Source organism: Talpa occidentalis, unplaced genomic scaffold, assembly GCF_014898055.3.
Source record: "Talpa occidentalis isolate TD23 unplaced genomic scaffold, MPIMG_talOcc4v2.1 talOcc4.12, whole genome shotgun sequence".
NCBI classification, from domain to species: Eukaryota; Metazoa; Chordata; class Mammalia; order Eulipotyphla; family Talpidae; genus Talpa; species Talpa occidentalis.
Genome location: NW_023601212.1, coordinates 89395340 through 89420988, shown reverse-complemented (window position 1 = coordinate 89420988; position 25649 = coordinate 89395340). Strand labels below are relative to the sequence as shown.

The following is a 25649-nucleotide window of genomic DNA, read 5'->3' as shown; positions in this document are numbered from 1 at the left end:
TCAAGCACATCTTCAGTTCACACTCATGTTTTGAATATGTCTGAGTTTCCATTGTGATTTCTTCTTTTTTCCATGGTTGTCAAGAAATGTATGTTTTATTTTCTAACATTTGTGGATATTCTGGTAATCTTTTTGTTTGGGATTTTTAGTTGATTTCTTCTGCTATGGTCAAAGATCATTTCATTCCTTTGAAGTTGTCATAAATATTCTATGTGCCCTTGTAATATGCCACTTTCTTAAATTATATGCCACTTTCTTAAATCCTAGGTTTTAAACATTTTAGTTCCATTTACCTTATTCCACTCTATGCATTTTAATTTTGCATGTCATTTAAATGACACATATAGTATCCAATGTGAAATTAGGTTAGTTGAGGACGATATGACTAAAGCATAGAGAGCAGAAAGGATAGAAATTGTAGGAAAGAGGGGAGGGAGGCAGGAGGAGAGAAGGAGGAGGCAGGAGGAGAGAATGGGAGTTTATCCTGTTTGGAATTTGTATGCCTCTTGAGTTGGTGGCTTGTCTTTCATCAGTATTGGAAATTTCTTGATTTTCCCGTCCTTTCTCTTTTCATCAAGGGTTTCGACTGCACGTATGTTGGACCTTTTCATTGTGTTCCTCTATCTCTGACACTCTTTAATTTCCCTCCATTTTGCTCTTTATGCTTTTCTCATATTATTTTCAAAGACCTAAAATTTTCAGATTACTAATTTACTTTCCAAGTGCTTCTAATTTGCTGTTAAAAGCTTCTATTGAGTTCTTAAGTAAATTTTTTATTGTAGGGGAATAGTTTTAGCATTACAGAAAAGTTGCAAAGATAGTAGAGTTCCCCCATACCCGTCACCCAGTTCCCCTTACTGTGAATGTCTTATGTGATCTTGGTACATTTGTCACAACTAAGAAATTAACATTAACTTGCACCTTACTGTTAACTAAACTCCAGATTTTATGTAGATGTTACTAGTTTTTCATTAATGTCCTGTATGTGTTCCAGGATGCCATCCATGATAATAGATGCATTTAGAGGTCATGTCTCTTAGTCTCCTTTGGTTCATGACAGTTTTTCAGCGTTTCCTAATGTCGACAGTTTTGAGTCATACTGACCAGTCAATTTGGGGATTGTTGTATTTTAATTCTAAAGTTTTCACTTGTTACTTTTAAAAAAATAGGTTATAGTTCCCAGGTGAAACTCTCCATATATTTTGTCTCCATTTTGTTTTTTAATATATTTTTTAAAGATTTATTTATTTATGCATACAAGAGCTGGGATACAGGCCAGAGGCGCGGGAGGGTGAGAGGATTCATCAGAGACAGAGTGGGGAACAGAACAGGCAGACTGACGAAATACACTGCTGAGGGGAGCAGCGGACACACCAGGAGAGGTCGCCAGCTGTGGATCGAACTTGGGCTGCAGAGGCTGTGGACTGCACAGGCTGTGGACTGCTTCATAGTGTGGTGCTTAACCCATTGTGCCACCAGAGAGGCCCCCTGTTTTTTAACATCTTAATGATAGTTGTTTTAAGATTCTTGTCTGATCATTCCAGTATTGGGGTCATTTGTAGATCTCTTTTATTACTGGGTTTTCTTTGGCATGGTTTCCTGGTATGTTTGGAGCTTCCTTTGAACCCACCTATTTTGTAGCCAAATTAGAGAGCTGTGGGTAAACTTATTTCCTGCCTCTGATTCATTTTCACGTCTGTGGTGTGGGAATAATCTTAAGCCTTTGAGAATATGACTGACTATGAGAGTAAAGATTTCCTGGGGTCTTCTTCCTTCCTGACTCTGCTATTTGTTTCTCCAGCATAACACTACCAAAAGTGCTCAGCTGGTTTCTGTTTTGTGTCTCAACCTCTGCAGTTGAACTGGCAAAGCCTCCAGGGAAAAACCAATGCCTCATGTCAAGTTCACTTCCTTGCTCTTACCCTCTCCCTGCAATCTTGGCCCCTCAAGCCCTGCTCTCTCTGGCAGCTGTCATTCCTCACTCCAAGAGAATGCCTCAAGTTCTGTTGAAGACTGTGCTTGTCCACAGCTGCCCTTTGACTGGCTTCTCAGCCTGTGACCCCATGCAGAGAATTGGTTTATCCCCAAAGAGAAAAGGTGACACACAGAATATTGGGCTTATCCCAATTCCAATTCCTTCAACATTCTAATTCCTTAAAAAAAAAATTGTGTGTGTGTTTCTCTGACTTTTATAGTTGTTCTCCATGGGAGAGTTGAGATTCTACAAGCTGCTTCACCGTAGCCTCAAGTGTTATAATGTTAAGTGAAAATGTAAGATATAAAATAGATTTATGGTTTTATAATTATGTGAAATTTGAATGTTAATGTGGAGAAAGATCAGAGGTGAATGTACAAATTAAACCATTTATTTAATTTTAGGATAGAAGCAAAGGTAATATTTGCTTTGGGTTCTGTTCTGTCTGCAATTTAATTAAGAGGGGGTAGTGCGAGATGAAGCAATAGTTTGAAAGATGCCCGTTTCTTCCAGGTCTTGGTAGCACGATCCTGAAAACTCTGGAGAAATGAAGACACTCAGACTAAGGTCACTGAGTGCATTGTGGGAGTGCCCATGTAGAATTGTAGTCAACAAGTCAGCCCTAACATGTATGGATGTTTACTCCCTGCCAGACCTTCTATTACTTCACTGAATTATTTTAGCATCTATGAGATGTTCCTGTCTGCCCCATTTCTTAGACAAAGAAACTGCACCACCAAGAACTTAGGTAGCTTTGAGGGCACATGGTGCAGAGTAACAGAACAAGCACCTGCACCCCTCTGTTTATAGCAGTACTGTTTACAATAGCTAAGCTTTGGAAACAACCCTAATGCCCAAAAATAGATGACTGGATCAAGGAGATGTGGTACATATACACCATGGAATATTACTCAGCAATCAAAAAAGGTAAACACATGCAGTATGCAGCAACATGGATGGAGCTAGAAGGGATCATGCTCAGCGAAATAAGCCAGAAAGAAAAAGAAAAATACCTCATGGTCTCACTCATAGCAGGAATCTAGAAAACTTAAATAAGGGACCAGGAAAATGAGTAACTATAAGAAAGTGAAAATCAAAATCAACAAAAAACTATGAACCAGAGACACTCTATGGGGGGTGGGGGTCGGGGAGGGGAGGGATTGGGGTCAAAATAAGGGGGTTGCAATTGTATGGGGAATATAAAAATAAAATTTATTAAATAAAATAAAATTAATGTAGTGGGTAAAAAAAAAAATCCAGAATCTCTGACTTAATACCTGAACCATAGCCACCCACCCTGTCCCCGTGTGGTGGAGAGTGGCCTCCCATCAGATAAGCAGGAGCTAGGGTGCTGGAGAGGGTTCATTCTGGCCCCTCTATGCTGAGGCGGATGAAGCAGGTGGTCTCAGAATAGTCTTTTCTTAAGCCAGTCAAGGTCTTGCCTTTTCTGAATGAGCTGGATTCCTGCCTCCCAGAGAGAGGCATAGGTATGGTAGTAAAGAGCTCGGACAACAGACACGGGCAATACCTTGATGGACATAAAGTACCTTGAACAGAGCCTGGCACAGAGTAGAGGCTCCAAGACTGAGCGTCTCATTGGCTGAAATGCCCCAAATCACAAAACTTATAAATTCTCTCTGGACACAAGGCCCTGGAATACTCTGAAGGTGCTGATTCATGATGATTCATTCTCTCCTTCAGCTGGACTGTCCAGTCACCACTGTCGATAAGATGAGCAGACGGATCATGCCAGGAAGGTGCTCTGTCTGCTGTGCTAGACATCAGGGCTAGGGTCTGGGCACCACAGGAGGGGTGTCAGCCCAGGCAAGCATTGCAGCTCTGTTGTGGTTTTAGAGCATGGAAAGATGGAACATCCATTCATCCCTCAAACATTATTGAGCACCTGCTATGTGCTAGGAATATTACAGTGACAACATATAAGGGTTTTAATCTTGCAGGGGATTTAATGACATTTGACATTCATACACATTGAGCACCTACAAAGCACACGTCCCAGTCTGGATACTTAATGTGGCAGAGTAGTAATAATATAATAATAATAATGGCTGGGAGTTGCTGAGTAATAGGTTGTAGTCACTTTGCAGGCATTACAACTCCTAAGCCCGCTCAGTGAGGTAGCTCTGTGGCTATCCTCATGTTACAGATAAGGAAATGGAGGCTCGAGAGATTAAGTAGCTTTCTAAGGTCACATGGCTAGGAAAGAGCATCACTTTGACTCAAATCCAGGTCTGTCTGAGGCCAAGCTCTTAGCCACTGTACAATGCTCCTTCTAGAAATATTAGAAAGTCACAGTCCCTTCCCTTAAAGAGCTCTACTCAATATAATAGAACTAAATATAATAGAACATATCACTAAAATATACTGTGCTAGAGAATGTAAGAAATCCTGTTGGAGGGGCAGGAAAGGCTTCTGAGCAGAGGCAACTTTAGAGACCCAACTGGAAGGAAGAGCTGACATTGTGCAAAGGGGCCCAGGGAGGGAACCCTCTGTGTATGGCATAGTGCACACTCTGACCTCTAGGGGGAGCACGACCCTCCAGGGCAGGTGTGAGGTTATGGGTCGGGCCTAACAAGTTGGATGATGCTTTGACCATGAACATTAGCTAGAGAACCACTGGGGCTTTCAGAGGCATTGTCATCCATACCCTAAGTGCTTTCTTTGGGTTTCTATTTGGGGCTTACTCTGTCTTCAGACCTGTCAGAGTGCCATATGGCTGATTTGGTAAGAGGAGGCCAAGCTTATCATTGGACACACTACTCTCTCTGAGCTGCTATGAAAACCAGCAGTAGGAGAAGAAAAGTCCATCCAGTTTCCATCATTTCTAATGTGGACCCAGAGTTGAGAACTTGAATCTAAGCCAACCCATTAGGGCTAGTGGTTCTTGTGATTTGGGGGAAAGCTCCTAGGGTAGTAAAGAGCATATCTGCTTGGTTTGTCCACTCTGCACTTATCCCTTGGGAAGTAGCTGTGGGGCAGGAGCCTGGACACAGGGTCCTGTCTGTCTCCTCGCAGGGACACGGAACTTGAGAACAGCAAGCTGTTATGTACAGCTGGCATTTCGGGTCCGTGTGAGGAGGAAGTGGCAGGGAAGTCTGCAGACTTACCACAATGGGTACATTCCAGGGGGGTTGTAGGCATTTTGAGGCCCTGCTTTAGGGTCTCAGCAGGGTGTTCTTACCATCATGATCCTGGTCTCATTTTTTTAAAAGATTTATTTATTTATGCATACAAGAGCTGGGGTACAGACCAGAGATGTGGAGGGGAGGGGAGTCAGAGGACCCACCAGAGACAGAGTAGGGAGCAGAACAGGCAGACTGACTGTAATACACTGCTGAGGGGAGCAGCAGGCGGTTTGGAGAGGTCTGCTGCGCCATGTGGGTTGCTCCCTGGCCGTGCTGCAGAGGCTGCCAATTGCTTCATAATGTGGTGCTTAACCCCTTGCACCACCAGGGAGACCATGATGCTGCTCTCTTATGAGTTGATTGCAATTTGGATTGAACTTAAACCCCCCAACCTCCCCTTTGCTTTTGTTTTTTAGTTTTTATTTATTGAGGTAAAATTCACGTAACAATCATTCAGAGCAAACAATTCACTAGCATTTAGTATATCCACAGTGTCTTAAATGTACCTACCTAATTCTAAAATATTTCCATCTTTCCAAAATAAAACCTATGCTCATTAAGTAGTCATTCACCATCCTCCCTGCCCTAAATTCCTGTACCCATGAATCTGCTTTTCTTAACTCCTTCTTTTAAATGTTGCTTAAAAAATGGGAGTATTCAGTACTGCAGGTGTCTTTTACTGGAAATAAAAGAATAATGATGAATTGCTTGGTCATCTAGATCAGGGGTGGTTGCCAAAACATTAAAGCATGTTTGTACCAGTTTGCAAATAATCAATATCCAGCATGTTCTCTGCCACGCTGGCCTTCATGGTCCCTTCTTCAGGCCCTCTCAGATGTGATCCAGCAGTGAAAAGGTTAATGTCTGGTCCAGTGGGGACCTAGGGTTCTAATCCAGACTTTTGCAGGATCTGCTCTCCTGGGTAACACTCTTTGCTAAATATGCTGCGCATCAGCACCACAGGGGTCAGGGTTAGAATTCTTGAGCCTCTCCTGATCAGTGCTTTCTGCTGCTCACCTGTTTGCATCCCACCTGCCTTAACCAGTTTTGCCATTTTTTAAATGTCTTGGCATTAAAGTTCTGTATTCCTCCCATCCTGTGTTTTTTTTTTTTTGTTTTTTTTTTTTTTTACTTTTTGATGAATGATGTGCTGACTTTACCTAAAGTGTGTCAAATACACCTTCTGAGATGGAAGGATGCTATTTTAGGGAAAAATATTTTTGATCTCTCCCTGAAGGAGCCCAAGACATCTGAAGAATGCTCTTGCTTGTTTCAGAAGAGCCAGTGATGTATGCAAGACAGATCGCTGGTCCAGAGCATGTGACCGTAGTTACAGATCAAATCAGAGGTACTCAGGGCAAAATCTGACCCAGATGGGTTCTCAGAGGCTGTGTAATGTCATGGGTAAGGGTACAGCCTTGGGAGCCAGACAGCCTGAGCTCAAATCCCTGCTGGACTGTCATCAGCTGTGTGACCTTGGACAAGTCACTTCACCTCCTCAGCCCTTAGATTCCACATCAATATAATGAAGAAAAACAGTAAAATTCACATCATAAGGTTTTTATAAGAATGATATGAGTTGATAGGCATTCAGCCCTAAGAACAGTGTTTGGCTGATAGTAAGAGCTCATTTGCTAGTAGCTATTATTATTTAATCTTTATTTCTATCATATTTTGGGATAAATCACTTTTGGCTTCTTAAAAAAGAATAAAAAGAACATGGACTTGACATCGGTAGACAATGGTGAGTCACTGAAGGTTTTTTTGAGAGTAGGGATGACATGATAAGATCTGTGCTTTCGGAAGATTAATTTCTCTGCAGCTCATGGGCTGACCTGGAAGGAAGAGAAGCTGGAGGTGGCGTGATCTATCAGGAGGTAAGGCCACGGGCTCAGCAGTGCTGTCCAGCAGGGCAGCTGCCGGCTGCCTGTGACTGTTTAAATTCAAATCATGAAAGTGACATAGAATGAAAAACTCACTTCTCTGGAGACTGTGGCCCTTTCACTTTAGCATGTCACCAGGGCTGTTATATTGAACAGAAAACATTTCCATCATCCAGAAAGTTCTACTGGGCAGTGCCGGTCTCATGTAGTGGTTCTCTTATCTGAGAGTGCATCAGAGTACCATAGGGGGTGTTACTGTACAGATTGCGGGGCTCCACCTTGGAGTTTCTGACTCGGGAGGTCTGGGGTGAGGTCTGAGAATTTGAATGACTGATGAGATGCTGGTGATGCTGGTGCTGCTGGTCCAGGGACCTCCCCCCTCTTTGAGAACCACCCCTTGGGAACAGCACTTCTCCGTCTAGTGTGAAGGAAAGGGAAGTTGCTTTGAATTGGTGGCAAATGCTGTCTGTCTTATTTTTATGTCCCAGCTGAGCCCATGGGGCTTGGACTCAGTCTCTCTCTGGGACTGGCAGGCTGGGGGCGCTCCTGGGGTCTATTTTATGAGGGGACTGCAGAGCAGTGTTAACTCTTCTGCCTGAGGGAAAAAGGTGGGACTGGTTCAGAGTCTGGAGAGCAGAGGGGGGCTAATCAGGCAGCTCCAAGGGTGTCTCTGCCATCCTGCAGCTCTAATTTTGAGGCTTGATGCAGGGGAAGAGACAGCCGCTCTCAGAACTCAAAAGCCAAGAATTTGCTGCCTTTGTCCCTCGGTCACACCTTGACAACTCTCTCCCTGAGGCATGAATGACTCATGTCTAGCTACACGGTCTGGGGGACGGGCCTCAGGGTATAAGTGACAGAATTCAATGAAGTGCGAAGTGGGAGAAACACATCACTTAAAACCTCAGCATATTACCCTGCCACAAGTGTGCCCCAAACTAGCATTTGAGCTGCAGAACAAAGCAGAGCAGGGCTTGTTCTCAGGGGAGGGTCCCCAGTATGTGTACTTGGGTCTGAACTGAGCTTGGAATATCAGGCAGAGGCATCAGATGGGTCTGTGAGGCCAGAAGCAACAAAACCCTCCCCACCCCAATGACCTGTCATAGACGGACACAGAATTTGCTTGAGTGTCTGAGTGCCTGAGAACATTCTTCCCCAACACACCAGTAGTACTTCTGCAGCAGCTGGCAAATAGCTGTGACTCTCCCGAGACAGCTCTCCCAGCTGTCCCTGTTGGTCTCCTGGGGTCCTTCCTGGCCCTTCCCCACAAGCCAGCAATTAAATTTAAGACTAGATATACCGGGGCGTCTCTAAGACTGTTCCAGTGCTGAGAATGGTATCAGTATGGTGAGCCGATCCCTGAGATAAGCCATTTGGAAGTATTTTGTATATGGCAACTGCATGTGTTTTGGGGTGGGGTGTGTGTGTGTGTGTGTGTGTGTGTGTGTGTGTGCACGTGCCCACACACAGTGGTGAAGAGTGAAGGAAGGAAGGTGGGGAGTATATTTGGTAGGTGCTACAATGGCCGTTAGACATTAATAGTTGGGTAAAATTATAACAAAAAGAAAGTGGGAAAGATGCCAATTTCCTTCAGGTTAGTTAAAACCCATTGTTTTAGTAATCTATCTATCCATCCATCCATCCATCCATCCATCCATCCATCCATCCACCGTTATCCATCCATCCATCCACCGTTATCCATCCATCCATCCATCCATCCATCCATCCATCCATCCATCCATCCACCATTATCCATCCATCCATTCATCCATCCATCTATCCATCCATCCATCCATCCATCCATCCATCCATCCATCCATCCAGGATAAATGAGGTCAGCAGGAAAATTCTCCCTCTTTTAGTACTTCCATGCCATTGAGGATGTTTGCAGTGCGTAGGGGGCTGTTCCTCTGTTGGGACTCCTCCTGACAGATGTCCTCTTCCCCCGTCGGCCCCAAACAACAGTAGGAAAAACACAAAACTTATCTTCACATGGCAGCCCTTTCCTCCGACTGCCTGGGGAAAATGGCGTGAGAATGCGGCTGTCAGGTTTTTAAAAATCCGCTGGATTGCATGATTCAGTGATGTGGTTAATGTAGATAGGGCCCTTCTATTAAAGAGGGAGCCCATTGAAGAAATGAGAAAATATGTACTGTTTCTCCAGAGAAGGGAGCTAAACCCGCCTTCCCCTGAGCCCGGGAGGCTTTTCTCCCCAGCCTCTGGAAATTAAACCCATCACTTAGAGAGCAGATTGCAGGGCTTGTGGCCCTGGCTGCTTGGGGTGTGCAGAGCCGCCGACGGACAGTTTTGATTGAATGTCCAAATTAAGCTGCCAGGTATCGGCTCTGCAGCCCCAGGGACCCCATGTCAGTATTTATGTCACATCTTTAGAAATAATCACATTGTGAAGCAGCGCCCACAGCCATGTCAGCAGTCACTGCAGCTGAGGTTTGAGTGCCCCCGCCCCACTTCTGCCTCATTTGCTCAGCACGGGGCGGGGGCCTGGGGGTGGGGGGCGAAGAAGCTGTAAGCCTCATCTCTCCTTCCTGTTTTCTCTCAACGTGAGGCAGAGGTGGTCTTCCAGTAAGACATAAAAGTGGCTCATTCGATGCCTTACTCAAAACCACCTGTGGTAGGTGTAAGAAAACACCCCCAGGCTGGGGGTAGCTGATGTTCTTGGGGGCAGGGTTTGTTCTTGTTTTTCCAAGTTGGTCTCAGGGATCTGCTTACCACACTGATTTCGTTCTCAGCACTGGCACAGTCTTGGAGACCCGCTAATATATCTAGTCTTAAATTTAATTGCTGGCTTGTTGTGGGGGGACATCCAGGAGACCAGTGGGGACTGGTCTGTCTCAGAAGGGTCACAGCTATTGGCCAGCTGCTGGTGTGTTCTGGGGAGAGCACCTCCCCTATTTGCATCCAGCCCTGCCACCCAAGGGTGGCATCACCCACACCATTGGGGAGTGGCAGGTTTGAAGAGACTGTGAGACCTCAAAGTTGGGGGGAATAACCCAGATCCTCCCTGGGGAGGAGTGGTCTCTAGACTTTTGGGGCTGAGGTTATACAGAGTTGAGTAAGAATAGCCCCGGGTCTTGCAGGACCCTGAGGGATCTGGAAATTGGAAACCAGACAGCAATAAACGGGGTGTAGTTACAGGACAGTTCAGCTCTCTAGGCTTCTGGTTCCAAGGAGAACTCAGTTACAAAATGCGAATGTTGGGGCCTCCCTGGTGGCACAAGGGTTAAGCACAGCACTATGGAGCTGTCTGCAGCCTCTGCAGCACAAGTTTGATCCCCGATCAGGGAGCTACCCACATGGCACAGCAAACCTCTCCTGTCTTGCCTGCCCACTGCTCCCCTCAGCAGTGTATTTCGGTCAATCTGCCTGTTCTGTTCCCCACTCTGTCTCTGGTGAATCCTCCCACCCCCCGCCCCTCTGCCTGTACCCCAGTTCTTGTGTGCGTAAATAAATAAATCTTTAAAAACAAAACAAAACAAAAAAAGCCACAAATGTCACATGGTACATGTATTGGCAATGACACAGACTCAGACTCTCAATGACACAGTCTCTATCGGGGGGGCATTTCTCTAATACCAGTTTGTTAAGAACAATGTGCTGTGTGCAAGATTGGCCTCCTGTTTAGCAATGAATTCTTTCTTTCAGATTTGGAGTAACATTTTTTTTTCTAATTAAAAAAGTAATTCGTGCTCAAGTGAGACCACATATTTAACTTTCCAAATTCCTACTGAATGACTAAGAAATTAAAAAAGAGAAAAATTTATGAGGGCTGCAACCAGAGCACCGGTGCCAATCACTTACCAGACCATTGAGGAATTTCTGTAAGATACAGTTCAGACAATACCAGCTAATTCTGTCTCCTCATTTCCAATGTCTAAGCCTCTTAATACTTTTCTTTCATGTCATTGCATTGGTGAGTGCTTCCAGAATGATGTTAAATTATAGTGGTGGTGGTAGGCATTCTTAATTTGATTGTGGCCTTAATGGAAATAGAAATGCCTTTAGAGTTTTACCAGCAAGCATGATGAAGGCCTTTGATATATTTATTACACCAAGAAAAGCCTCCATCTATTTCTGTTTTTTCTAAGGGTTAAAAGAAAGGATGATTATTGAATTTTGTCATTTGCTTTTGTCATTGTGGGGGGAGATAATTATATGGTTTTTCTCCTATGACCTAGTTTTATAGTGAATAATATTAATAGGTTTTCTAAATCTATGAAGGTTTTGTTTAGAGAGTGTGTCATCAGACTTGGGTTCTTGACAGATCAGTGTGGTGTGGGGGGGTGTGGGGGAAGGGCAGGATGGAGCAGTACTGGGGGAACCCAATAGGAAGGGCATAGTTTCACCCGGAGAGAGTAAGTGCCCAGAATCGCCATTAGTGAAGAACCACTGCTTTCACATCACTCATCACCTGCTAAGGACAATACCAGGTGACTTTACCCTATGACACGGTCATTATTGTTAAGGTGGTCTCTGTGTTGATATTAAGAAAGGTTCAGATGCATGAAATGATAAAGAGGTAGGATGAATAGTATGTAGTCACACATTGTGTCAAGGGGAAGAGATTAGGGTGATTCCAGATTTCTTACATGGACAGTTGGATGGATGGTTGGACCTCATCAGGGATGGTGTGGAAGGAGGGGAAGCAGACTTGGTGACCAGAGATAATAGGAAAATAATGAGCATTATTGGTCATGGTGAACTTGATCAGCATATGGAACATCCAGTATAAGAAACCTGGTAGATAATTGTATACATTGCTTAAGAGCTCAATTAAGAGCTTTTGGATAGAAATTTAAATCGTGGGATTATAACACCTAGAAAATTATGGAAATTAAAAAACCAACTTCTAAATAATCCATGGTTTAAAAAGGAAATTTCAAGGAAGATTAGAAAATATTTTGAACCAAGGAGTATAAAAACACATTTAAATTTGTGGAATGCAGATAAAGAAGTGCTTTAAATGAAATTTATATTGTGGAATTCTACCAGACATTTGAAGGTTTTGAACTGATTTTTTATGATGCAAGTTTTCAACATACTGAAAAAAGAAGGGTATTTCCTTAATTCAGTAAAGAATATCTACAAAAATCCTACAACATACTTTATGGTAAATGACTACATTATTTCCCCCTAAATTCTGGAGCAAGACAAGGATGAACAGCTTCACCACTCTATAGTCAACCATACTGGATGACCTAGCCTGTGCAGTAAGACAGCAAAAAAGAAATAAAGATGGGAAATACTGATTGAAAAGGAAAACATAAGATAGTCTTTATATACAGAAAACATGATTGTTGAAAATTCCCAAGAGTCTACAAAAGAGCCTCCTGGGACTAGTAAGTGAGTTTAAATAGGCTGTAGGATATGAGATCAGCACAACAAATAATCAATTCTATTCCTATATATTAACAAGTATAGAAGCCAAATTTTAATAGAAAATTTGTTTTAATAGAAACCAACATTTTAGAATACATTTACAATAACTCCAAAAGGAAAATGAAATATTTAGATATAAATCTAACAAAACATATTTAGAATTTTTAAGCTGTAACTTATGAAACATTGAATGAAATCAAAGAATACCTAAATGAATGTAGAGGTACACCATTTTCATGGTACATGGAAGCCAGTTTAGTAAAGGTGTCAGTTCTTACAGATTGATCAATATAGAATTAATGAAATTCCAATCAAAATCTTAGCAGAATTTTTTTATTATTATTGAGATAGACAAGGTGATTCTGAAATTTATATAGAACCATCGAAGAATCTGAATGGACTAAACACTTTACGATGGAGAATACAGTTGGAGGAGTCACTGTATTCAATCTTAAGACTCACTAAGATGTACTTAAGACTTCGTAATCAAGTAGTGTGGTTTTGGCAAAAGGATAAATAGATAAATGACTGCAGTGGAATTGAGAGTTCAGCTATATACCCACATACAAATATGGTCCATTGATTTTTTTAAAGGCATTTAAAACAAATGAAATGGAAAAAAGGTCATCTTCCAGCAAATGATGTTGGAGTGATGGGACATCCACTTGGGCAGGCAATCAGAATGAACCTTGATTTCTACCTCATGTCTTCTCTAAGAATGAACACAAAATAGATCATAGATCTAAATGTATAATATAAAGGCATATCATTTCAGAAAACAGGAGCATGTTTTTATATCCATTAATTAGACAAATAATTCTTATATATGACATCATTAAAAACAAACTTAAATAAGGGACCAGGAAAAAGAAAGAAAGAAAATATCAAAATCGACAAACAACTATGAACCAGAGACACTTATGGCGGGTGGGGGGGCGGGGAAAGGAGGGCTTGGGGTTAAAATAAGGGGTTGTAATTGTATGGGGAATATAAAAAATAAAATTAAAAAAAGTATTTAAAAAAAATGATTCGCAAAAGAAAAAGAGAAGTTGGACTTCATCAGCATTGAAAAAGCCTTTTATCTGCAAAAGATATGTATAGAATTAAAGGACAAGCTACAAACTGGAAGAAAATATTTGAAAATCAGATCTCTGTCAAAGGACTTGCATCCAAAGTGAAGAACCCTCAGGCTCATCTGTAAGGAAACAGATAACCTCACTAAAAACACGGATCAGAGATTTGAACCAACAGATCATCAAAGATAATATAAGGATGGCAAATTCATTCATGTGGAGATATTCAATAGCATTGGAAATTAGGGAAGTGCAAACTATAGCCACAGTGAGATACTACACCCTGTTAGAAAGACTAAAATAAAAATGTTAATAAAGGCAGTCATTACAATGACCTGGCAAGGATGCAGAGCTCGGGGAACACTCCTTCATTGCTGGTGAGAATGCAAAAATGGTGCATGCACTCTGGAAAACTCTTTGGTGGTTTTCTATAGATGCTTTGCCAATGACTTAATGTACTGTCCATATGACCCCATCAGGAATGTACCCTAGAGAAATGAAATTTTATGTTCACACAAAAACCTATAAATATTTATAGCAGCTTTGTTCATAATTAACAAAAGCTGGAGACCACTCAAATGCTTTTCCACAGGTGACTGGCTAAACAGTGGCATTTGCTCAGAAGGGAACACGTCTCATCAATCAAAAGGAATGAATTGTTCTTGCATACAACTTGGATCATTATCAAAGGCATTACGTGGAGTGAGAGAAGCCAATCTTAAGAGGTTTTGTATGATGTGATTTCAATTCTACACCATTCTTGAAAAGATAGAACTAGAATGGGTGGAAACCAATGACTGGTTACCAGGGGCTGAGGGTGGGTGGAGTTTGTGACTACAGAGAAGCAGCATAGCGTTTTTTCTGGCATGCTGGAACTGTCTGCATCCTGGTAGGGGGGCAGCTACGCAAATGTCCATGCGTTAGAATTCACAGGATTATGCTCTAAGTTAAAAAGTCAGTTTTACTGTTTATTTAAAAAAATAAAAGTCACAGGCAGAACATAAACTGAGGTATAGGGAGAAAGGGAGGGGGGAGAATGGTGGAGGGAGAGAGAGAGCGAGAGAGAGCGAGAGAGAGCGAGAGAGAGAGAGAGAGAGAGAGAGAAGCTCGTAATAAGCAAGGATATTGTGATGGTACTAGAAAGTAATTTAAAACAATAAAAATAAATTAAAATGTGTAGACATGGTAAACACAAGAATCCCTGCTGCAGAAATTAGAACCAACAATGTGGAAACAAACTTCAGCAGTGCTCCCAGATGCCAGGGGAAGGGGACAGAGAAATGAACACAATCATGGATGAAGTCATAAATGTAAGGAAAGGACAAGCAGATACAGGCGTCCACAGGTAAATGACATCAGGTGTTCATGAAGAGACCAGACCAAATGGAAAAGCACCTATATTCTGAGTTCAAGATAAGTAAATCATAAATTATATGAAAATTTTAACTACAAGAGGTAAAAAAGTAGCCACAATTCTCAAATAATGCAAGGCCAAGGCACAGAAAACAAAAACTACTAGGAATGAAACACCATAACCGCAGAGCTCTAAGACAGACTTTGTTAGTCTTTAACAGATAAAACTGGTAAAAAAAAAAAAATTCATGGGTATCGATGACTTCAATGACGTAAGTACAGTGGGTAGCAAATACCTCTGTCTCGAAGCCTGAACCCTTCAGTAAGAGAATCACCTTCTTTTCTAGTAGCCACAGAACTGGTGATACATTAGCTTGGAAAACCTCACTAAATTCTCCCCCAGATGCCCCAGAATTTGCCCAACCCACATTTTCTGCTGAAATCAGACTTAGAAAATAATGACAGAAAACATACAGAAGACCAGTAGACAGAGGAGAGGGAGGTTGGAATCAGGATCAGAGCTAACTTAAGAGCCACAAGCTTTTGTGATGGCTTCTGTGGGGGATGGGGAGGTTGTTGGTTGGGGACACTGCTGGGTTTGAGGGGTGCTGTGAAGGGCACAGCCTGGTTGGAGACCACCGTTGGATGTGGCCTCGAGCGCCCTGGTGGGCTGCTTTTCTCCAGGTTTGCTCTCAGCCGTACTGCGGATGGGCAGAGCTTTGCAGAGGTGTTGAAGAGAGTCGTGGATAGGCCCCTCCAGAGGCGTCTGCCTGTGGGCAAGAAGGAGTAATACACTGCGATGCGCTGATGGAGCACGGCAAAGAAAAAAACTGAGGGTTGAGCTGGTTTGATGAGGTCAATACATTGGTGTAAAGGGAGTAGAGAAATTTAGAAGGCTAAAAGGCTTGTGGGTAGCTCAGGAGACGTGCCCTTGCTGGTGGCTGCATGGGATTGGAAAGAAAGCCCACTCATTATATTTGCCCTCCCACCACCTAGCATTCCCTTACCCTGTCCAGACACACGTGCAAAGAAATGTCCTGGGGAGTTGCTCTGAGCCCTACTTAGCTTTTTTTTTTTTAAAGATTTATTTATTTATGCATACAAGGGTTGTGGAACAGGCCAGACATGGGGCGGAGGTGAGAGGATCCACTAGAGACAGAGCAGGGAACAGAACAGGCAGACTGATGAAATACACTGCTGAGGGGAGCAGCGGGCGAGATAGGCGATGTCTGCCTGGCCATGTGGGTTGCTCCCTGGCTGGCCGGGGATTGAACTCATGCTGCAGAGGCTGTGGATTGCTTCATAGTGCGGTGCTTAACTCCTTGTACCACCAGGGAGGCCAGCCCTACTTAGCTTTATAAGTTAAATCATTGATTTAAATTCTCTCAAAGGAAGAAGGAGATCAGCCCATGTTGAGTCTCTGTCAGGTGTTTAACATTCTTTCTCACACCACTCTTCCCTGGGATTGGGGTCACCACAGTTTATTGTCCAAACTGGGGGTCTTTGGAGAGTCAAAGGGTAAGATATAAACTGAGGCTTTCCTGGGCAACCTGGCAGCTCGGGTCAGCCTGGCTATTCTCCAGAAGTCTGTTGTGTTGTCTGTGATTTTATTAGTATGTTGGAGACAGGGGAATTGAAGGTGGGAGAAGCTTTTCACCAAGATCACCCCACTAGTGAGGTCATGGCAGAGGCAGGATTCAAACCTAGGTCTACCTGACTTCAAAGTCAACTGTTGGCTAATATGGTTCCCGATTCACCGCGCCAGCTCCCCACCGTGGCTTGACAGGCTCTCTGCTAGACAGATACCGTGACGGTCCCAGCTGGAGGTCTGTCTCAACACAGATAATTAGGTGTGTGATAACTGTACCACCGCCAGCAGTGACAGGGAGCCAGCTGTTTTAGGAGCCTGTGGCCACAACATGCTTGGGATGACTTTGATGCTGGGCGTGGCTCCCCAAAGACCAGTTTTGCTTGCTTTGCAACTAGAGCCTATCAAAGCAGTAGGAGGGGGCCAGTTAAGAGGACTAGAAAGGGGATTCTGATAACTCCAGAGCTCACAAAAATCACAACATTAGAGACCCCTGGGGATAGAAGCTTTAAGTAAATAGGAACCAGTGGGACCCAAATCTAGGAGTGGACTCTAAAGAAGTTTAACTTAGGAAGGCATGGCAGGCTGGTGGAGAGGGACTTGGGGTTGACCAAAGTCCAGATAAATGGTCCAATGTCAGGAGGTCACTGGCATAGATCAAGAGGGCCAAGGCAGAGTAGTAAAAATTGGTTGTGGCTCTGAAATTTTCCACCTGTTTTGTTGATCTTTCATTTGTTATTTCCATCCAGCTCTGGTTTGATCCATGCTGAGGGTGTCCAGCCCATCACCCTGGGGTCCTCTAGGTCTGTGCCTGCCACCAGAGGTTCTGTGGTTCGAGCATCATGTTTAAAGTGTCACTGCAGACACAAGGGCTCAGTCTTTAGGGGAACAGAGTGGTCCCTGAAGGTCAGGCAATGAATTCTTGGAGACACACAACTGGATTGTTCTTTAAATTAAGTCTTAATAATACAGTGAATACAGCATGCATTCTCTTTGCAACAAATTCAGAACATGACCACTAAGGCTCTTTTATCCACAACCCCCAACACCAGGCTCCTTTATCTCTTGCTCAGATGCAACCACCTTTTTAAAATCAATTTTGAGTTTATTATGTAGACTCTCTTTGGTGTGTTTGTGTTCACATTTGAGTTGGTAGAAATTTTATTTTATTATCCCTTTCTCTTAAAGATTTGGAGGGCCTTGTTTTTTCAAAACTTTATTTTTACATGATCTCCAAATGATGGAAAACTTACAAGAACCATATAAGAAATATCTGTGTATTCTTTACTTGACTTGCCAGTAATTTGTATTGTGCTGCCTCTGGTTTACCATTCCATTAAATATTTTTGTAGATGGGTCTATGTACTTTTGAACCATTGGAGAGTAAGTTAGTGGCGTAACTCCCTTGTAACCCTAAGTAGTTCAGTGTCTGTTGGCCCAGCACATTGACATTCTCTCACACATGCTCAGTACTATGATCTAGATCAGAAAAACATTCCCCCAATGCTGTTGTCTAATCCATGCCCAGATCTCCAGAGTCATCAACAGAACCACTGACATCCTCAGACCTTTTTCTTATAGAGGCATTATCTTCATCTTGCCTTTAAGACATTTTTGCATGTACGTGGGTGGGTTATTCGTCCCTGCCCCTGCTGGGTAGAGGTAAGTAGAATAGCAGGAGGGGAATAGTAGATTATTTCCCACTTTTGACATTCCAGACATCCCCAAACATAACTTAATATTAGTGGGGGTTGCTTTGAGTAACTTCTGAGGGCACATGGTGTGGACAAATCAACGAGGTCGTGTGATGTTGAGGACAGAGCCTTCGAGAGGCATTAACAAAGAGGAGTCCCATTTTTAAAAATTCAGGCTTTTTCAATAGACAATTGCATTTCAGGGAGAAAAAAATAGGAAAATTCTTGACGAAGAGTGAATCAGGAAAATAGTTAATATTCATGATATATTTTCATGGATTCAGCACTGTCTTAGGTTACTTTTACCAGAAAGCAGAGGTCTTGTTTGCTCTCAAGATGCTTTGATGGAAACACTCAGATCTTCCTCCCTTCCCCACCCCCAGCTTCACGTCCAGGGCCACTGATGTTCTCTGGATCTCAGGACACTTTTCTCCTGTACATTTAGCAAACTTCCACCAGTGGGGAAGGCTGCTATTTCTGCTTTGTGTGAAGTGTTTTTGTACCATCTGGGCTGGCTGGATGTCAGCAAAGATAGTAAAGAAACATTTATCAAGAAAATCAAAGTCAGTCTTGCCAAGTGTGGTCTAGAGAGATATGTTTCCCTGGTACATCTGCGGCTCTCTTGCTGCTGGGAACCAGATCTCCTCTGAAAAGGTTCAGGAAGACCAACCTTAGCCTACAGGGACTGTCACCTGATGGTGACCTGGTGGTTCCAGTCACCAAAGATCTTGGAGATGGGGTGCTGACAGTGCCAGAATCAATTCCACTCCATTCCTGTTCACAGAAATTTTTGACCCATTGGATGGAAGGTAGATCTATCTGAAAGGATAGAAGTAGAACAGAGGATCTCTAAGGGCTGAGGGAGAGATGGGGTCATGCCTTGTTAGGAATGCTGGTCCAGGAGAAGTAGGCGTGCATGGAGAGGTCATTCTTAAACCTCTAGCTGTGAGATTGGCTCAATAGTACAGGACACAACTACAAGACCAGTGAGTGGTTACCCAAGGGGAAAGGGAAAAATCAGTAAATCAGGTGAAAGGGGTCAACAGACCTAAACATTTAGTGGTGAACTTAATGTAGTATTTACAAGTTGATTTTTAATGATGTACACATGGTACTTATATAACATCACTTCCAAAAAAAATAAATTGAAAAAGAATACAGTACCCCCTTGTCCTGTAAACAACACCCTGAAAGAGCTGAGAAGTGGTAAACATACTGTAGAGGAATCTTCTCCCAGGTGATTGTCCTGTGGTGTCAGCTCACAAGACAGGGGAGGGCAAGGTGGCCTTAGCAGAGAGAAGAAAGATGAGCGGTTGCATTTGGGTGGCCTGTCAGCCCAGACAACTTTCTGGCGCTTCAGAGTGTCTCCAATTGTGTTTTTGTGCAGCTCACTCTGTGATAGATGTGTCATTCTAAGAACCCAGCCTGGAAATTGGCACGTGCTGGATTGAGAGAAACGAACAGTTGGAGATTGTATTCTAGGAGGAAGGTGTCTGGGAATCTTAAAAAACTATACTATCTAGAAAAGCTTTACTGTGTGTGTGCTCTGTGGACCGGCAGCATCAGCATCACCTGGGAACTTGTTAGAGAAGCACCTGAGCAGGTCTTACTCCAGACTTGCTGAATCAGAACCTCTCAGGGGTGGGGGGACTCGCAATCTGTGTCTTGGAGCTGAGTGACTCTTACACATGCTAAACTTGGAGAATCATGCCTCTCTGGAAGTGTTCAAATAGAAGTGGTTCTGCTTAATATCAGTCCATTTGGAAATGGCTTAGTCTTTGCCATTAAAATGGACATGTGAAGTAAAATGGAGCTCTAGATACTAGTAATAATCATAAGATTGCAGGACTATAGCTAGCATTTATTGACTATTCTGTACAATCAGGTTCTGTTGCTAAATATGTATATTCTTTATCCAGTAGTTCTCTTATCACAACTCTACACGACTTATATTATTGCCATTTCTTTGGTCAAGAGATTGAAGTTCCAATGTGAAGTCATTGCTGGATAAGAAGCAGACCGGGCATCATGCATCCCTGCATCTGCTGCACTATGTGACCTGACTGTCTTACTAGAAATCCATGCTACTTTAAATAAATTTGGTTTTATCTATTTCTTGGGGACAAGATCATTGTCCCCCAGGTCTCCAGAGCTTAGTGGAATCCTAACACATAGTAGGGACCTGCTTGTTGAACTTAAGTGAATCAAACTCAAAGAGGAAAATGTCTTGCTTTTGGTGCAAGAATGTGATGCATCTTGCAAGCTGAAGCAGATCATGAATCCAACCTGAGGCGAGGTGGAAGAAAATGCTGTAATGGTGGCGTGTAAAAAGATGTCCATGCAGAAGAAGTTACAACTTGCCTTATTGAGTCACTTTTCACTCATCTGACAACCCATCCAGTCCTTGTCTCATCTCATTTATTCAATTCCTACCCCTTTACTAACTATATGATCTTAGGCAAGACTAGGGGGTATTGCCCTCCATCCCCTGCCAGCATTGGTCAGTTGCTTGGATGTAGGAAAATAAAAGAGACTTGAATTTATCAAGGACTTGGGTTTTATCAGATAATTAAAATGGAAGGAAAAAGAAGCAAGGGAGTAAGGGTGTTTTTTCAGTGGAGGGTGAATGCAATAAAGACAAGGGAGTGGGGAGAAGGAAAGAATACACTGGTCTCAATAGTTTGGTCATAAAAGACCCATTAATTGCTAGAATTAACGGGCTGGAAATAGGAAGTGTTATAAGATAGCGGGGTAAATGAGACTGAGATTCAGAAAACAGTGTGATTTCTGGTATGATATGTTCCAAGGAGAAGGTGACTCTGATGGGGAAGAAGCAAAGTTTGCAATAAGTAGGGAGAGGATTCACTGCTTTATCTCCTACTTTCCTATAGTCTTTCTTCCATTTGTTTTTCTTGTCATCTTGAGCTGATAGAACTTCTGTTTCTATTACCTTATAGTACCAAGACACTTAAAAATGTTGAATAATGGCAGTAGTAATGGGTATCTTTTTCTTATTTCTGACTTTAAGGGGATTGCATTTGTCATGAACTGTGGTACTATTATTCCATATAGCCTTTGTCCTGCAGGGGACATTCTCTGCTATTTCTAGCTAATTACAATGTTCCTGTGATTTTCTCCTTTGACCTATAAATATAACAAATATTCTAATAATAGATAACCTAAGATTGAACCATCTTTGCACTCCTGGTAGGATTCATTGTATCTAAGCCTTCTTCTAGATGATAGTTTGAGTCAATCTACTAATATATTACTTTGTCTTTTTTAAAATAATAATAACTGAGATGATTGGCACTGTATCCTTAAGAGCTATACAACTCCCATTTTTTTCTCATCTCCTTATCTTAGCTATACCTACATTACTGTTTTGAGTTTTCAGTTAGTCCTAATTAACATTTTCCTGTTTCTCCAGGTTGATGTCTTATTCTGCCTCATCCTTCCTATGGTAAATTATATCAACACTGCTGATCCTCTGCTTCCTTTTATTCCCTAAGCTGGTTTCAGAGTTTCCTTTACTCAGGGTGTTCTTGATTGAGGGAGGAACCTAACTATAATAAATGCTAGGCAACTCTCCTACCCACCTGGGACTATGCAGCAGGTGCCTCTCTTTTTCTTTCTTTCTTCCACATAAATCTGTCCTTTTAAAGTACAAAAAAAAATACATGCCAGTATTTTTCCAGTCTTCTTTCTACGGGCTCTGTCTGAGTTCTGATCATGGATTTGCATGAGTAATAGGCATACCTTGGTTTGGAAGGAAACTCTTCCTCTTCTAGCTTTACCTCTTTGAATCAAGATAAAAATCAACCCTCAATCACTTTAAAGTGGACAATCCAGTGGTATTTAGTGTATCATAGTGTTAGACAACCTTTATTTCTATCTAGTTGCAAGAAATTGTGAACACTTATAAAGGAAACCCTGTAGCTATTTAGTTGTTTCCCAATCCCTCCTCCTCCAGCACCTGGAAACCACTAGTGTATTTTGTAGCTCCATGGATTGACCTATTCTGGATCTTTCATATAAAGGGAATCACAGTATGTGTGGTCTTTTGTGTCAGGGCACACAAATGTTCAATGCTTTTCACAGTAGTTAAAACATGGAAATAATAACCCAAATGTTGATCAACTGATGAATGGGCAAACAAAATCTGACATATCCATACAATGGAATATTATTCAGCAATAAATGAAGTATTGATGCATGCTGTAATGTGGATGAGACTTGAAGACATTATGCTAAATGGAAGAAGTCAATCTTTCTTATAGGCTTTGGGGAAGACAAGCTTAGAGAACAGTTCATCTTGGAGGCAGAGTTGGGAGAGCCGGATGAAAGCCAGAAATCAATTTTAAACCAATATAGGGCAGAATCTCATCAATTTATGTGACTTTGTGTACTTCTCAGTTATTGGTGTTAATAAATTGAAATTCCCATTAAGTAAGTGTGAGGCCAAGGACCCTTCCATGAGTTCTGAGCATCCCTGGTTGGTGCTTAGGCATTTGGAAGCCTCTTAATGCTGGAATTGCTTTTTCTTTTTTCAGTAAGAGATGCAAAAAACCTTGTACCTATGGACCCCAATGGCTTGTCAGATCCCTACGTGAAACTGAAACTGATTCCTGATCCCAAAAGTGAGAGCAAGCAGAAAACCAAAACCATCAAGTGCTCCCTCAACCCCGAGTGGAATGAGACATTTCGATTGTAAGTTAAAATTAACACAGCCCAGGTGGGTGATGGGGGTTGGTTTGTGGGTCACCAGAGATTGGGGATTTCCTCTTCCACTTTCTATTTCCCTCCCTCCCTGCCTCCCATCTTCCCCCACCCCCTCTCCTTCCCTCTCTTCCTCTCCATCTGCATTTTTGCATTACAAGCCAAGTAAAAATTAGAGCCTATTTTTTTTTTTTTAAAGTAGAGTTGAGAATGTCCATGCTGTGGGGGAGTGGGTGGGATAGAAAATACTGTCATGTGTTGCTAGGTGAAGGCAAGTTGTGGGAGAAGCTCTGGGTCTCAGCAAAGGTGGGACATAACCTGCCGGGTGTGGTGATAACCTCTCTAGGGTGAAATTATGGATCATGTTGGGACTGAGACCTCTCTGTTAGCTTCCATGGAGGGTCTTCCCTGGCCAGTTCTCCAGGGGTCCCTTTTTTAATGCATCTGTGCTAACAAGTGTTTGTTATATCAGCCAATATTTATTGAGCATTTACTATACACACAAGCACTCTTTAATGATCTGACTTTGTCAGTCGTTTCATCCCCATTTGACCAGTGGGGCTTATGGAAGTTAAAGGATGTGCCCAAAGCACCACAGCAAATGCGGGGTGGAGTAGGCCTCAGCCTCCAGCAGACTAACTCCAGAGGCCATAGGCCAAAAGCGTGACTCTTTGTTGTATCCCCATCTCTTAGGGCAAAGCTGGGGGCCGATCTTAGCCTCAGTCAAGGATGTTCCCCCCAACTCACGTCAACAAACCTCTTCCTCCATACACATCCTTAGCCTCATCCTCAGCCCACATGCAAGCACACATGGTCATATAACTGACACCCACATTTCTGATAGTGATGACGTCCACAGAATTTCCTGAACATCATGAGCCCTCTTGGGATGGACGGCACTAGCAGAGGTTAGAGCTGCTGTGTTGGAGCTGACCTCGGTCCTCGTCGTCAAGTAACAGGCTGTCAGACAGGGAAGCTCTGACTCCCTGGGGAGCTCACCTGGGATGGAAATGGAATCCATTTCTTGGAACAGCTTGTAATCTGTAAAAATTCTTACCTTTGGGCCATGGCCTCTTGTATATTTCATCTGTTTGAGAAATCTTCATAACCTCCACTGACGTTCCTTTTTCTTTTTGCAGCCAGCTGAAAGAATCTGACAAAGACAGAAGACTGTCTGTAGAGATTTGGGATTGGGATCTCACCAGCAGGAATGACTTCATGGGATCTTTGTCATTTGGGATTTCTGAACTGCAGAAAGCTGGTGTGGATGGCTGGTAAGGATTATTTTGCTTTGAAAAGTTCAGCTTGATCCATCAAACATGGGATCAGATGTTTTCCTTTTTTTCCTACAAGTGAAATATTAATATATATTAATATATTAATAAGCAATGACTAGTAGATTGGCTGTGCCTCTCAGACAGGTTTTATTTGGACTTCATACAAAAAAAATTAAAAATCAGTTGCCAATATTTTTAAAATCAGGACATTTTCATAAAAATCTGGACTTTGGGGGCCTACCCTGGTGGTGCAGCAGTTGAGTGCTGGGCTGTAAAGCTGCCTGCAGCCTCTGCAGTACCGGTTCGATCCCCGGCCGCCGGCAAGGGTCCCACATGGCGTGCAGACCTCTCCTGCCGCCCGTTGCTCCCCTCAGCAGTGTACTTTGGTCTCTCTGCCTGCTCTGCTCCCCGCTCTAGCTCTGGTGAATTCTCTCACCCTCCCACGCTTCTGACTGTACCCAGTACTTGTACAAATAAATAAATAAATCTTTTTTAAAAAAGAATTCAACAAATTAAAAGCACCTGCTCATCAAAAACAACTTTTTAAAAAAAATCTGGACTTTGGGCTCAAAAAGCCAGAAGCTTCTGGGTACATGGGGCCTTGTGGGTAACAGCTGAAAACAGCTGAAAAGTTAACATCCTCTTTAGGCGGTATGTATGTTTTCTATTTGCCACAGTCCTCACCACTCCCTATTGTTTTATATATGTCTCACTTTACACAATTTCATGACTTGACTTGCCCCACAGGCACTAACATGGTTTCCACAATTACTCAAAGGACATGGGCAACCACTGTTAGATTTAGACTCCTTAAGAAGAGGCTCCTTCATTGGGATTACTTGCCAAGCCTGACTGCAGAGGTGCTGGAGATCACTGTTCTGGTCAGCTGCTGTGTCTCCTTCGTTCTGGAGTTTTTGCTTTCCTTTCTTCTCCTTCTTAGGTCAAAAATACCCTTGCCCAACATTACCAACAAAGAGGCTGAATAAGCAGCCCTGGCCACTTTGCTCCATAGTTGTCTAAGTGACGGAGTTGGGCCTGAGAGTCCTATGGTGCTTTCATTTTCAGAGAAGTAGGGATTAGCAACTGCTCTCGTTTCTTTAAGAAAAAATTGTCTCCTTTGTGAATGGTCTGGTTCAGGGCTTTTTCGGTGACAAGTAGAAGACATCCAAAATCTAACTGGGCTAGCAGAAAGAGAATATATCATCTGCCTACCCTTGTTCACATTACCTCTTCCGGGTCTCTCCTCCAGATTCATCATAGGCTTCTATCCAAACAGCTGCCGAGCGCCACCTCCAGTTATCAGAGACACATCAAGCATAAGACCCACAAGCCCTTCACAGAGCAGAGCTTAGAGGGGAAGGGTAAACCTTGAGGAAGAAGTTACTGAATTAACTGATCAGTGACAACATGATGAGAGATGTGCAGGAGGGCAGAGTGGAGGTGTCCAAAAAGCCAGTAAGGTGTATTAGAGCACAGCAGTTAGACCCGAAAGCCAGGGAGGTGAATGGCTGATCTGAGGGGTGGAGATCTATCGGTCAGCAGGCAAAGGA

General features: G+C 42.8%; 1 protein-coding gene across 3 annotated transcripts in view; it reads left to right on the top strand.

The window, feature by feature from the left end:
- PRKCB (protein kinase C beta) overlaps nucleotides 1-25649 on the top strand; it is a 283543-nt gene that overhangs the window by 173647 nt on the left and 84247 nt on the right. For all 3 annotated transcript variants that reach the window (XM_054693796.1, XM_054693795.1, XM_037507406.2), the window contains 2 exons: nucleotides 22657-22813; nucleotides 23962-24096. In XM_054693796.1, coding sequence (XP_054549771.1) covers nucleotides 22657-22813; nucleotides 23962-24096 — 292 coding nt within the window. The remainder of the gene's footprint in view (nucleotides 1-22656; nucleotides 22814-23961; nucleotides 24097-25649) is intronic.